We start from the raw sequence: 15,623 nt of genomic DNA, 5'->3' as shown, positions 1-15,623 counted from the left end.
CGACCGGTTCTCGCGAGATCCGGGTTACTGAGCGCTCGGGGCCTTTTCAAATCGGGATCCGTTACCGCTTCCCCGGCAGCCGCCATTGTCGCGCTCGGAGCCCCTTAGTTCAGGCGGCCGAGGCGGAGGCAGTGGCGGCGGGATGGCGGATGCCAATAAGGCCGAGGTGCCCGGGGCCACTGGTGGCGACAGCCCGCACCTGCAGCCCGCGGAGCCGCCGGGCGAGCCGCGGCGAGAGCCGCACCCCCCGGAGGCGGAGAAGCAGCAGCCGCAGCACAGCAGCAGCTCCAATGGCGTTAAAATGTATTGTCTTTTCCTCCGGGAACCGGGGCGAGGTGGGGGGCGGGGAGTCTACCGGGCGGCCAGAGGCCGGGCTGGGCCTCGATGGGGGACAACCACTCCCAGACCCCGGCCCGCCCCCGGGCCATCGGCTGCCTGAGGAGCAGGTGCAGCTGGGCCGCTCCCAGGGCCTTCCCCGCCCGCCCCAGGCCTGGCCGCCTGTGGTCCCGGGAGCCGGGGCTGGGGGCCCGGGGACCAGCGCTCTTCCCTGATTTCTAGCCCGAGACAGTGGACACCCCTCTTCCCTGACTTTGGTTAAAGAATCTTTGAGCAAAGCTCAGCGACCGCCACGGTTTGCAGGAAAATGGTCCCCCTTTAAGGACCAGTAGTTAGTGTTCATCACTAGGGAGTATCTAGGGATGACATCATCGGACATTTCCTCTTAACCACCGAGAACATATTTGAAAGGAATATTCCTGGCTTCTTTCTGAGCTTCACAAGTTTAGTGTATTGTTGTTTTCTAAAGTGTATGTTCATTTTTAAACTTGATTTATACCGAGAGGAAGTTTAATAATGTGCTGTTAGACTGTATGTATTGTGTTACTCTTGAATTGGCTAGACGTACTTTAAAAAGGGAAATGTGCGATGTGCGTGGCTTCCCTTCCCACTGGGTAATGTGCGTCAGCTGTGGAGAGTAATTTTTTTTTTAACTCAGTATATGATTATCTTAAGTTTGGTATAATAGATGGTTAAGATTTTTTTTTTTTTCCCTAAATGAAGGAAAACTTTTAAGGTCGCAGCTGTCACTAGTGCCTATGAAGAATTTAGTTGACCCCAATCCATAATAATTTCTGGTTCTAGGGAAATGTTATGCTCCCCTTTGTTCTTGTTCTGTGGGAGGATATGAAGTTAAGCGCTTACTTTCATATGCCTACCTCCTTAAACCTGAAGTTGAAAGTATGTTAATAAGTCAGTGAAAACATCCTTTTCCTTCTCTGTTATGCCTCAGAGCAGAAAGCAATAGATATATGCTCACAGTAAAATAGACAAGGGAAAGGTCTTTCTGACCTTTGTATAAGAATGTTTGAAATTGTATGGTAAGACCTGGACCAGTCTGTATAAAAGTTGGTGGCAAAAATATGGGGTAGCTCTCCCCAGCTCTTTGACACTCTTGCTCTCAAATGAGTTTGAACAGGATCGGCAGCATCTTCTAGGAGAATAGAGGTGCAGGTATAAGAGATTGGAACTTAGTGGAGTTTGTTCCTGGATGAAGAGTGGTGCACCTCAGTAATTGAGGAACCAGAAAGTGAATGAAGCGCTTTCTACCATGCTTGCCAAAATGTGGGCTTTCGGGAATTTGGCATTAAAAATAGAAATGAAAACCGGTGGAATGATAAACTTAAAAATATGTGCTATTCATATCTAAACACGAGTATACATGCCATCTTTTCTCCTGAACAAAAAGTGCAGCCTTGAATTACAGAGAGAAGCACTCCTATACTTGGGTATGATTAGTGTTGATATAGGGGAAGTTTGGTATCTAAACCTCCATCAGATTTTCTAATCCCTTCTAAAGTCTCATCATGATTTAGCAAGACAGGAAAAGAGAAAGGAGAAAGGTGGAGAAAGAATCCTTTTCTAATTTAGGAAGAGAAAAATATAAGGTGAAGAAATGAAGAAATATTACTGGTAAATACAGATTATTTCCATATTGCTTATAATTCACCTCTCTCCCTTTCTCTTTTTCCCAGAAGTTGAATCGAGTCCAATTTACTCTCAGGGATTTCTCTTACTGTCTGTTTCGTAAGAACATTTGAGATGGTCCAGCATGAGACATTCAAACTGAATAACTAGCGACCTAGTCCTTTTTTTTTTTTTTTCACTTCGTGAACTAGTAGGAGTGGATAACAACTCCAATACATAAACCTTGAGTTGATTACCATATACTTTTAATAATAAAAATAATTCATTGTTGATTATAAAAATTACCGTAATATTGCCCCAAATTATATATTGGTTGGAATTGAACAGAGTACTGCTTGTCATCAGGATTGAAATAATATTTGCTGAGGTTAATCCATAGTTATTGAGGATGGGAGACCACTATGTCTTATTCTTCTTTGTATTCTTAAGGCCTAGTAAATATTTGTGGATGAAATGCAGAAGTGAACTTTCATGCTTATGAAACTCATATACAGGGAATTTAGTTTGCATGTTCACACCTTTAGAAAAGATCCGTTTTCCAACTGTAGTCTTCTTTTTTAACGCCAAATGGTATACTAGCTCTCCTTTTCTTAAAAATGAATAGGAGGGAAAAGGGCAGTATTATTATAACTTTATTATTCATGTGTAATTAAGTATAACTTTGGAGTAGGTAGAGATTGAGAGTTATATTAGGGTACTATAAAATATTAAGCATTGGAGCAAGGTAATGTGTTCTTTAGCTGAGTGATTTTTATTAGGAATAAAGACTAGAACTGTTCCCCCCAGCTTTATTGAGGTAAATTGACAAAAATTGTATATTTTCAAGTGTACAGTGTGATGTTTTGGTATACAAATAAATTGTGAAATGATTACCACAATCAAGCTAATTAACGTATCTGTTACCTCACATAACTACCATATTTTTTGGTGTTGAAAATACTTAAGATCTACTCTGTAAGCAAATTTCAAGTGTACAGTAAATATGTTCAGTATAGTCACTATACTGTACCTTAGATCTACAGAACTTACTCATCTTATAACTGAAAGTTTGTGCCCTTAGAACATTTCCCCATCCCCTGCTGCCCTCCACCTCTGGTAAACACCCTTCTACTCTCTGCTTCTGAGTTTGACTTTTTTTAGAGTCTGTGTGTAAGTGAGATCATGTAGTATTTGTCTTTCTGAGTCTGGCTTTTTTCACATAGCATAATGTCCTCTAGGTTTATCTCTGTTGTTGCAAATGGCAAGATTTTGTTCTTTTTGTAAGGCTGAATAATAATATTCCAGTGTGGATGTGTTGTGTAAACACAAAATATAATATATATCATGTTTCCTTTAACCATTTATCTGTCAATGGACACTTAAGTCGTTTCCATATCTTGGGTATTGTGGATGATGCAGTGAACATGGGAGTGCAGATATCTCTTTGAGATAGTGATTTCATTTTCATTGGATGTATACCCAGAAGTGGCATTGATGAATCATGTGGTAGTTCTGTTTTTAATTTTTTGGGGACCCTTGATGCTGTTTTCCATAATGGCTGTACCAATGTATATTCCCCACCAGCAGTGTCTAAGGGTTCTTTCTCCACATCCTCAGCAACAGTTGCTGTCTTTTGACTTTTTGGTAAGTCATATCCTATGAAGTGATATTGCAGTGTGGTTTTGAGTTGTATTTTCCTGATGAACCTTGATATTGAGCACCTTTTCATATATCTTTTGGCCGTTGGTGTGTCTTCTTTGGAAAAATATCTATTCGGATCCTTTTCTCATTTTTTAATTGGGTTGCTGTTGAGTTGTATGGGTTCCTTATACATTTTTGATATTAATCCCTTATTGGATATATGGTTTGCAAATGTTATCTCTCATTTCTTAGGTTGCCTTTTTATTTTGTTGAGTTTCCTTTGCTGTGCAATAACTTTTTACTTTGATGTAGTCCCAGTTGTTTACTTTTGTTTGTGTTGTCTGTGCTTTTGGTGTCATATCAAAAAAAAAAAAATCATTGCCAAGGCCAAGGTCATGGAGCTTTTCTCTTGTGTTTTCTTCTAGGAGTTACAGGGTTTTAGGTGTTATGCTTTAAGTTTTTAATCCATTTTCATTTTGTTTTGTATGTGGTTATCTAGTTTTCCCAATACCATTTTTTGAAGAGACTGTCCTTTCACCATTGTATATTTTTGGTGCCTTTGTCAAGGATTAGTTTACCATGTACTTGGGGATGTGTTTTTGAGTGTTCTGTTATGCTCCATGGGTCTGTGTGTCTGTTTTTGTGCCAGTACCATATTGTTTTGATTACTATAGATTTGTAATATAACTTGAATCAGGTAGTGTGATACTTTTAGTTTTTTCTTCTTGTTTAAGCTTGCTTTAGCCGTTTGAGATCTTTTATGGTTCATACGGATTTCAGGAATTTTTCCATTTCTGAGAAAAACGCTGTTAGAATTTTGATAGAGATCACATTGAATTTATAGGTCATTTTGGGTAGGAAGGACATTTTGACAATATTAATTCCTCTCGTCTGTGAACATGGAATATCTTTCATTTGTATTATTTTCAATTTCTTTTATCATTGTTTGATCGTTTTTCAGTGTATAGCTCTTTAGCTTTCTTGGTTAAATTTATTTCTAGGTATTTTATTCTTTCTGATGCTATTTTAAATGAGATTATGTTCTTAATTAATTTTTTGGATAGTTCATTAATATTAGTGTGTAGATATGCAGTGGATTTTTGAATGTTGACTTTGTATTCTATAACTTTACTGAATTTGTTCTAATAGTTTTTTTGGTGGTGTCTTTAAAATTTTCTCTGAATAATTTTCTATGTAAGATCACATCTTCTGCAAACAGAGATAATTTTTCTTCTTTCTGTCCAATTTGGTTGCCTTTTATGTCTTTTATTTGCCTAATTGCTCTTGCTGTGACCTTCAGTACAATGTTGAATAGAAGTGGTGAGCATGGGCATCTTCTCTTTTTCCTGCTTTAGAGGTAAAACCTTCAAATTTTCACTGTTGAGTATGACATTAGCTATGGGATTGTCATATATGACCTTTATTGTGTTGAGGAACATTCCTTCTATACTGAATTTGTTGAGAGTGTTTATCTCGAAAGGATGTTGAGTTTTGTCAAATGCTTTTTCTGGATCTATTGAGATGATCTTTGATTTTTAAAAAATCCTTCATTCTGTTAATGTGGTGTATAACATTTATTGATTTATGTATGTCATCCTTGCATCCCTGGTATAGATACCATTTGATTATGGTGTATGATCCTTTTAATGTGTTGTTGAATTTAGTTTGCTAGTATTTTGTTGAGAATTTTTACATCTGTGTTCATCAGAGATATTGCTGTAATTTTCTTTTCTTGTAGGGTCCTTGTCTTGCATTGTTATCAGGGTAATCTTGGTCATATAAAATGATTTGAAAGAGTTTCCTCATGTTCAGTTTTTTGGAAGAGTTTGAGAAGGATTGGTACTAGTTCTTAAATGTTTGGTAGAATTTACCAGTGAAGCTATCGGGTCCTGGGCTTCTCTTTCTTGGGAGATTTTTGATTACTGACTCCATCTCCCTTGTTAGTGGACAGTTCAGATGTTCTAATTTTTCATGATTCAGCCTTGGTGAGTTGTATATTTCCAGGAATTTATTAGTTTCTTCTAAGTTATCCAATTTGTTGGTATATAATTGTTAATAGTAGTTTCTTATAATTCTCTGTATTTCTGTGGTATCTGTTATAATGTCTCCTCTTTGATTTCTTTATATATTTTTCTATTTTTTCCTCTTTGATTTCTGATTGTTTTTTCCCCCTTAATCTAGTTTAATCTTTGTCAGTTTTGCTTATCTTTCAAAAACCAACTTTTAGTTTTATTGGTCTTTTCTATTGTTTTTCTAGTATATTTCATTTATTTTTGCCCTGATTTTCGTTATTTTCTTCTTTCTACTAACTTTGGACTGAGCTCTTTTTTCTAGTTCCTTGCGGTGTAAAGTTAGGTTGTTGGAGATCTTTATTCTTTTTTTTTTTTGATATGGAGTCTTGCTCTGTCTCAAAAAAAAAAAAATGTGCAATGGTGTGATCTCGGCTCACTGCAACCTCTGCCTCCTGGGTTCAGGTGAATCTCCTGCCTCAGCCTCCCGAGCAGCTGGGATTACAGGCATGCATCACTACACCTGGCTAATTTTTGTATTTTTAGTAGAGATGGGGTTTCACCATGTTGGCCAGGTTCATCTCGAACTCCTGACCTCAAGTCATCCACCTGCCTTGGCCTCCCAAAGTGCCAGGATTACAGGTGTGAGCCACTGCACCTGGCCTGGAGGTCATTTTTCTTAGTATAGGCATTTATTGCTCTGAACTGCCCTCTGGTAGTTTTCATCTGGAACTGGGATTAATATTGGATCTCATACTACACCATTATACTTTTAAAATCACACATTAAAACTATGTTTCTTCTTTTGATGTTGGAGGTTGTTTTTTTTTCAGAAATTTATGTTATAATTTAGATACGCACAGTTCAATTTTAAGAATGGATAACATTTTTATGACTATTTTAGAGTTTTTATTTTAAGTACATTGTGGGAGTGGTTGTCTAAATGAACAGTTTGGGAATTTAGTACGTGGAATTCTGGATGTAGTACCAATATTTTGGAATTATGTAGCATCATTTCCTTAAGAGTTTTCACATATATTTTTACTTTCTCTCCCAAAGTATTTATGACTTGGAAATAGTTCAGAAATTATATAATTATGGTTCAGTTTCTTAATAATTAGATCATCCCTGTAGCCTCTAAACTGTTATGGCTTTTGTAGTTTTTTTTTGTTTGTTTTTTTGTTATACACTGGGAAGAAACTTAAGATAAATTTTAATTCATACATCATAGATGAGCAGTTTATCAGTATTTTTAAGATGCTTCTTATTGGGGAAAATGAAGAAATTACTTTCTCTGATCATCTTTGAGTAAATATTTTAAAGAAAATATTATATATAATGTTACTGTTTTTAATGGAGTTTTCAGATTATTGTAAGCAAATATTTAATCTATGTAACCCCACCTAAGTCAAGAATAGAACATTGTAAGTACTTCAGAACTTTGTGTAATTTTCACAATTGGTTTAATCCTGGAAGAAAATAGGCAGGGGAAGGGGTATTAATCTAGAGACTATATAGATATCTGCTTACTGAATAGAGTCTTAATTACTTTACAAACATTCATTGAATTCATCTAAGCCTATTATATAAACAGGCCCTTTGGGAATTGAAAAGAAAGGTTTGTTCTTCTATCTGCAGTACCCAGAAACCAGAGAAAAGGCCTTTGTGCCTTTTGGCTGCTTGCTGCCATTTTCAAAAGGGTCACTGTGTTCAGACAGGTAGGTACTTGCTAGATTTAGACAGTTGAGAAGACTCCCCCCTAGGCCATGCCATTTCTGATGGAGGAATATGTTTGATAGTGAAGATGTCCCTTTCAAGGTCTAAAAAAAATGGCAAAGCAAGTTGGTCCAAATGTCTCTTTCTTTATTCTAGCAGTTTTTCTGGCAACATCTGTGCTCACATGAGTATGGATTCTTAATTGACTGTTAATTCATTAAAAAATTACAGCACAATGTTATATGCAGTCACCGTGCAAGGTGCTGCTGATACCAAAGCAGATAGTTTTTGTTCTCATAGAGTTTACATACCATATTTATGGCTGTGTTACCTACAAAGAAGAGTAGTGTTCAAGAAGCTCTGTATATTATGTAACAAATGACTGCAGTTAGAGGTGTGTGGAGCATTGCAATGTATGGGTCACCAGAATTGCTGGGCTTAGAAGATAATTTAGAGCCTGGCTCATGAAACTTGGTTTGTTGTCAGAATAATCCAGAAAGCTTTAAAAAAAATTTAGATTCCTGGGTGTCATGCACAGTGATATTATTAGTAATGTTTGTGAAAAATTTCTTTAAAATTGAAGTTTTGTTATTAAAATAGTTTTAAATTGACTAGAGCACTTATTTAAATAAGAAATCTATTGGCCGGGCACGGTGGCTCACACCTGTAATCCCAGCACTTTGGGAGGCCAAGGCGGGTGGATCATCTGAGGTCAGGAGTTTGAGACCAGCCTAGCCAACATGGTGAAACCCTGTCTCTACTAAAAATACAAGAATTAGCTGGGTGTGGTGGCAGACACCTGTAATTCCAGCTACTTGGGAGGCTGAGGAAGGAGAATTCCTTGAACCCAGGAGGCGGAGATTGCAGTGAGCCGAGATCGTGCCACTGTACTCCAGCCTGGGTGACAGAATGAGACTCTATCTCAAACAACAACAACAACAACAACAACAACAACAACAAACCCCACAAAAACCCCTATTGTTTGTTCTGTAAAAAAGACTTGTTTTGAAAAGTAAATTGCATTTTAAAATAGAAATCCAAATTTTTATCTGTAGGGTTTAAGTGTACGCCTACATCTTTTGGATGGTTGGCATATGACATCATAGAGTTGCATTGTGATTACGGTGTTATAAATTACTTTTTTTTCTAGTTAAGGCGTCATTAAAAATCAGGTTTGGCCGGGTGCGGTGGCTCACGCCTGTAATCCCAGCACTTTGGGAGGCGAGGTGGTTGGATCACGAGGTCAGGAGTTCAAGATCAGCCTGGCCAAGATGATGAAACCTTGTCTCTACTAAAAATACAAAAAATTAGCCGGGCATGGTGGTGGGCACCTGTAATCCCAGCTGCTCGGGAGGCTAAGGCAGAGAATTGCTTGGACCTGGGAGGCGGAGGTTGCAGTGAGTCGAGATTGCACCACTGCACTCCAGCCTGGGTGACAGAGCAAACCTCCGTCTCAAAAAAAAAAAAAAAAAAAATCAGGTTTATAAAATTTTGGCTTACTTTGCTTTTATGTACTGCTTCTGTCCTACATTACCCATTGTAGGTAATATTAATGAAACGGCATAATTTGATGAAGTACCCTATTCTAGTTTATAGGTTAAAATGTAACATAAAATATTAGGATACTTTATAAGTTTTCTGTGTTGATCAAAATTGGGAATAGAAGAAAGTTTGAGAGTCTTAATGTGAGTATATACATATATAGATGTGGATTTATAGACATAACTTTGTATTTTAATTATGCTTCTCATTAAGGGAGGAGAAAGTTCTGAGAAGAAACTATTAACCTTTAAGAGATGAACTTTTTCAGAGTATCACTGTGTAAGTTAGTTTTTAAAAAAGTTTTTAATGATGCCCAGAAAGTTAATTCTCCATCAAAGGTGGCAGTTTTAGATACCTTAGAAGTAAAATTATCTGCTCTCCCCTCTGTTCCAGTCTAATAGCATTTATTAATTAAGTAGTGTGATGGGAAAAACTGGGTGATTGGATGCTTACAACTATTTAATGTGGGAAAAAAATGAGGACTGTTAAATGAGAAACCAAACTCTTGCTTTGAAATAGCATTGGGTAATTTCAAAGCTCTCAGGCTGATTCTCCAGCTACTTTGCTGAGGTCTAGCTTAGTGGAGAGTTTTGCGAGGTGATAAATATGAAATACTTATTTAATATAGACTTCCATTCTTATAAGCACAACTGAGGGGTTTTGTTTGACTTTTTTTAATTCACAGGGAGAATGATGAATCAGCAAAAGAAGAGAAATCTGACCTAAAGGAAAAATCTACAGGAAGTAAGAAAGCCAATAGATTTCATCCTTATTCAAAAGACAAGAATTCGGGCACTGGAGAAAAGAAGGGTCCAAATCGTAACAGAGTTTTCATTAGCAACATCCCATATGACATGAAATGGCAAGCTATTAAAGATCTAATGAGAGAGAAAGGTAACTATCTCTGAAATAACCCACTGTTGGATAATCTTCATATAGGCAGGGGAGGGAACTACACAAACATTTTTATTCCTCTGAGCCACACAGACTCAAAAAATTGATTTTTATTTCTTGACATGTGAATTAATCTTTTCCTCTTCTTTCTCTTGACACAATTTCATTACAAGGTAGTATGGATATTTTTCTTTTTGCCATTTTAGTGGGATAGTAGCGAGCCAGCATATGCATGCCACCAAGAATTTTGTTAAAGTGATTGCTTTGTCTAGTTGAAGTTTTTATAGATTTTAAAAGGGCTATTGCATTAGTTAAGTAATACATTTAGCGTGTTAAGAATGAATAATAAGGTCTGATTATTTATTTTTTTTCCAAAAGCTGTTTTGTTATTATCTTGGTGGAGTCTGGAATCTGGCTGTGGAATTTATTTTGTTTGCATTGTCATGACTGCCATGATGCTGTCTTTGCAGTTCTAAATTAAAATTGCATTACTGCTGTTGCAGTTTTGTTTTCAGAATAATCTGAAAACCTTCATCTTATATACATGGTTGGTTTTGGGGAAAAATAATTTTAATACTTGATCTTGTAAAAGTTAGTTTTGTTATCTCTTGAAAAATTGAGTTTCAACAGTCCTGCAAACTATGTACTTGGCTTTGAGGCTGATCTCTTCTAATAAATTTTCTTTTTTTTAAATTGCATTGGTGTATCTGTTGTAAGGTGACAACTATTTGATTGGTTTTATTCATTGACTTTATTTAGAAAGTGTGTGGCTTGCTGTGAAGCATGATTTGTAAATTTAGTTTACTGATGGCAAACATGATTGAAGACATTCAGGTAGAAAGTCACCTTAAAACAGCTGTTGTGTGTAGGCTGACCAAAGTTATTTGAAAAGTGCTAATGTGATGTTTTTTAATATGATAGGTTAAGGGACCATTTGTATGTATATGTGCATTTGTTCACCAACTATATCATGCTGGCCAAAATATGATCTGTAGTATGAATTAGGTTAATATGGTTGTTAGCTTTTTTTAGAGAATGTGGATGATGTACATTTCTGAAAATTAGTTAAATTTACATAGCCATTGATAGGAGGTATGTTGGTCTGGTTTTGATTGTTGGTGAATAATAGGTGCTTCTCTGTAGAGTTGTGCACAGGTGTGCAGTAAAGCAAGATACTGGTGTTTAAATGTATTGTTTCTTGGTATCTTCCTTTTGTATGTCTTATGTAGTTGGTGAGGTTACATACGTGGAGCTCTTTAAGGATGCGGAAGGAAAATCAAGGGTAAGTGCTGTGGGCAATAATCTGCTTGAGGTTTAAAAGTTCCTCAGCAGTTTACTTTTTGTATAATACTTGTACCAGTTTTTGGAAACTTAAGTTTCATTTTGTTTTACTTTATTATGCAAGATTTGAGGCTCTATACCAGCAAGTCTGACACTTATACAAACCTAGCTGCCTGGAAGGGATGGGTTTTGTAAACACTCAAAAGGGGCATTCACTTTTCCAATGCTCTAAGGTAATACTTCTTCTTAGCCAATAAGATTTTAGCATAGGATTTTTTTGTTGTATTTTGATGTCTTCGAGGATACTTTAAAAGTCACTGAATTGATAATATTCCTGAGTTTTTTGAGGGGACTATAGCTTAAAGGTGTTAGTTCAGAATGTATTTTTGAAATTTTACTGAAAAGCTAAATTTGGTAGCCTGTAGGACTACATAAGAGGCAGTGCTCTGACCAATTGGTATGAATGACATTTACGATTATATTGACATAGAAGGAATTGGTTGATAGTATATTTTGATTTTTAGCAATAAGAATGCAGTATACTGAAGAATACAATGGAAAACTCTTAGCAATGTTTCCTTATGTTAGTAAAACTAGTTGGGTGCATGATGAATAAAAATTTTGTCATTACATTCAAATGGGACTTTGAATGGCAATCACAGGGAATAATTTTTTAAAATAACTCTCCAAATTAATTTATTATTAGTTTATGGGTGATTTTTACATACTTCCAACTGGGTGCTGTTAAATGTGCAGCCAGTTTTAATCTGATAGAGAACTTGTTAAAAATAAAATTAATATTTATTTACTATTTTGATTTTAATAGAGTTGAAAAATATGTCGTAGACAATACATCTTTTGAAAATATTTGTAACTATAGAAGGATAGGTCTATTGGAGCCTTTAGTTATTTCCTTGAATTCCTGTTGATTTAATTTGTGCAGTGACATTAGTTTTAACTTAATGAAAAGTCACCTAAAAGTAAAAAATGTGCTCCAAGCTTGTTACATGTTAGATTCTACTATCTTTAATAGATATATTTAAAAATTTAGAGAAAATTTGTGGTTACTTGCCTGTTATGTTCTGGAGGTATAAAAGATGAAGTGATTCTACCATATTATTAATTACCTTAATGATTGAAACGTTAGAACTGATTATTAACTTCATGTACTGATCTAAAACTTTTTTCTTTTGCATATTTTGACAAATCTACCTGGATATAGGGTTGTGGGTAAGAAATTTTTTCTTTAAGTATCTTAAGTCAAATTAAACTTTGGAAAAAAATTAGCACGTAAACATTTCCTATAAATTTTTTCCCTATTAAGTGTGGTTGAATTCAAAGATGAAGAATTTGTAAAGAAAGCCCTAGAAACTATGAACAAATATGATCTTAGTGGAAGACCCCTTAATATTAAAGAGGTAAGATTTCTTATATTTAGAATTTAAACATTTGAATATAAAGACATGTTTTCCTTGGATTTTCAATTTGGTAATATATTTGCCTGACTACAACTTTTTTTTAAAGCATAGGTGTTTATTAAAGCATTATATATTGATGGTAGTTTTACTTGTACGTGATTTTATATTTGCTCTTAAGCAGTTATCCTATATACTTGATTTGTTCCAAGTTGTTAAAAATAAAAGCACATAATTTAAAAAAATTTGAGGACCTAGAAATTCAAAGGGGATAAACTTTAGGTGCTGAGTTTATTTGGTACAGACATTTTCAATATTTAGATTTTGTTATTTGAGAAATATAATATCCTTGTAATTGATAATTAAAGGTCACTTAATAATGCAAATATGTTATGGATTTGAATAAAATTGATATTCACTTTTTATCAGAGTTACCTGAAAACTGTACTAGATTAAAATTTAAGAAAAATTATAACTCTATTAGTGAAATTTATAACTAGAAGTTGGAATCCCCTAAAATGGAAATGCCCTCCTTGTACAAAATTGTAGCAGTGTAAATAGGTTGACAAAAAAATGACTAGAAGATACAAACAAAAAATTTACAGTTTAACCTTGAGAATTATTGGCTTGAATAGCACTCATCTTCATAGGTTCCTTTATTTTGTATTGTTAATCTTAATAGTTGGATTACAGACCTGTTACATACATATACTTGCTAAAGTCTGTGTTAAAAGAGACTTTGGGACCCTGAAGATTTTGTACTAATACTGATGCCAATCATTGGTTGTAGAGCAGTACTGTCAACCATGGCATTTAATAGTATAGTAATGGTTTGATTCCTGGCTTTATCACTTTCTAGTGGGTGTCTAGACATGCTACTTAATTTCTCTAAACTGAAGTAATGGTAGTAGTACTACTGATAATAGAGGCATACTTTGGAGCTGTTGTAGGTTTGGTTCCAGACTACTGCAATAAAGCAAATATAACAATAAAGTGTGTCACATGTATGTTTTGGTTTTGCAGTACACATAAAAGTTACATTTATACTATATTCTGTTTAAAGTGTGCAATAGCATTATGTCTAAAAGCACAATATACATGCCTTAATTTAAAAATACTTTATTGCTGAAAATGCTAGTGATCATTTGAACTTTCATTGTAACCTTTTTGCTGGTGGAGAGTCTTGCCTCAGTGCTGATGGCTGCTGACTGATCAGGGTGGTGGTTACTAAAGTTTGGTGTCGCTGTTGCATTTTCTTAAATTAAGAACAATGAAGTTTGCTGTATCAGTTGAGTCTTCCTTTCATAATAGATTTCTCTGAAGCGTGTGATGTTGTTTGATAGCATTTTACCTACAGCAGAACTTCCTTCAAAATTGAAGTCAGTCCTCTCAAACCTGCTGCTGCTTTATCAATTAAATTTATGTAATATTCTAAATCCTTTGTTGTCATTTCAACAGTGTTCATAGCATATTCACCAGGTGTAGATTCCATGTCAAGAAATGACTATCTTTGCTCATACAAGAAGCAACTCCTAATTTGTTTAGGTTTTATCATGAGTTTGCAGCAATTTAGTCACATCTTCAGGATCCACTTCTAATTCTAGTTTTCTTGCTCTTTCCATCACATCTTCAGTTACATCCACCATTTAAGTCTTGAAGCCCTCAAAGTCATCCATTACGATTAGAATCCATTTATTCCAAACTCCTGTTAATATTGATATTTTGACCTTATGAATCACAGATGTTCTTAATGACATCTAGAATGGTACATTCTTTCCAGAAGGTTTTTAATTTACTTTGCCCAGGTCTATCAGAGGAATCACTGTCTATGACAGCAATAGCCTTACAAATTGTGTTTCTTAAATAATCAGACTTGAAAGTTAAAATTATTTCTTGATTCATGGGTTACAGATTGGATATCGTGTTAATAGACCTGCAAACAACATTAGTCTTCTTGTATGTCTTCTTTAGCGCTCTTGGGTGACAAGCGCATTGTCAATGAGCAGTAATATTTCGAAAGGATTTTTTTTTTTTGAGCAAGAGGTCTCAACAGTGGGCTTAAAATATTCAGCAAACTATTCTTAAACAGATGTGCTGTCATCCAGGCTTTGTTATTTTATTTACAGAGCACAGACAGAGTAGATTTAGCCTAATTATTAAGGGCCCTAGGATTTTCAGAATGGTAAATGAGCATTGGCTTCAAGTCAATTAAGGTTATCAGTTGCATTAACCCCTAATAAAAGAGTCAATGTGTCCTTTGAAGCTTTGAAGCCAAACACTGACTTCTCCCTTCTAACTCTGAAAGTCCTAGATGGTATCTTCTTTCTATAGAAGACTGTTTCATCTACACTGAAAATCTATTGTTTAGTGTAGCCATGTCATCAATGATCTTAGCTAGGTCTTCTGGATAACTTGCTGCAGCTTCTACGTCAGCACTTGCTGCTTCACTTGCACTTTTATGTTATAGAGATGGCTTCTTTCTTTAAATCTCATGAACCAGCTTCAAACTTTTCTTCTGCAGCTTTCTCACCTCTCTCAGCCTTCATAGAATTGAAGAGAGTTAAGGCCTTACTCTGGATTAGGCTTTGGCTTAAGGGAATGATGGGGCTGCTTTGATCTTCTGTTCAAACCACTGAAACTTTCAGACCACTGAAATGTTATAAGCACAAACAAGTGAAATATCTTAATAGTTCAAGAAGCATCTTCTGTGTTGTGTTATCCTTCTTCGCCAAAGGTAACCGGTATCTTAAATTTTGTGTTTTTACCTGTTTTGGAAAAGCATTAAGGCTGTTTCACTTTCTCATCATTCGTGTGTTCACTGGAGTAGCACTTTAAGTTTCCTTCAGGAACTTCGATGCAAGAGGCCTGGCTTTTCACCTGTCTGAACTTTTGACATGCCTTCCTCACTAAGCTTAATCATGTCTAGCTTTTGATTTAAAGTGAGAGACTTGCAACTCTTTCTTTTACTTGAACACTTAGAAGCCATTTTAGGGTTATTAACTGACCTAATTTGAATATTATTGTGTCTTGGAATAGGGAGGCCTGAGGTGACGGAGAGAGATGGGGTGCGGCTGGTCGGTGGAGCAGTCAGAACATTTGTTGATTAAGTTCGCTGTTTTATTTGGGCATGGTTGATGGTGCCCCAAAACAAAACATCAAAGAT

General features: G+C 35.8%; 1 protein-coding gene across 2 annotated transcripts in view; it reads left to right on the top strand.

Moving 5' to 3' along the window:
* The first annotated feature begins 29 nt into the window (after positions 1-29).
* The window catches only part of MYEF2 (myelin expression factor 2), a 38,099-nt gene continuing 22,505 nt past the window's right edge, over positions 30-15,623 (top strand). Inside the window, exons 1-5 of one of the 2 annotated variants that reach the window (XM_002825414.5) lie at positions 30-303; positions 9,556-9,764; positions 10,994-11,046; positions 12,268-12,275; positions 12,370-12,463. In XM_002825414.5, the coding sequence (XP_002825460.3) occupies positions 143-303; positions 9,556-9,764; positions 10,994-11,046; positions 12,268-12,275; positions 12,370-12,463 (525 nt within the window). In that variant the 5' untranslated portion in view covers positions 30-142. The remainder of the gene's footprint in view (positions 304-9,555; positions 9,765-10,993; positions 11,047-12,267; positions 12,276-12,369; positions 12,464-15,623) is intronic. The other variant, XM_002825415.5, reaches the window with a different exon arrangement.

This window comes from Pongo abelii, chromosome 16 (genome assembly GCF_028885655.2).
Source record: "Pongo abelii isolate AG06213 chromosome 16, NHGRI_mPonAbe1-v2.0_pri, whole genome shotgun sequence".
Lineage (NCBI taxonomy): Eukaryota > Metazoa > Chordata > Mammalia > Primates > Hominidae > Pongo > Pongo abelii.
Note: the sequence above shows the minus strand (reverse complement) of the source record. Positions and strands in the feature narration are given on the sequence as shown.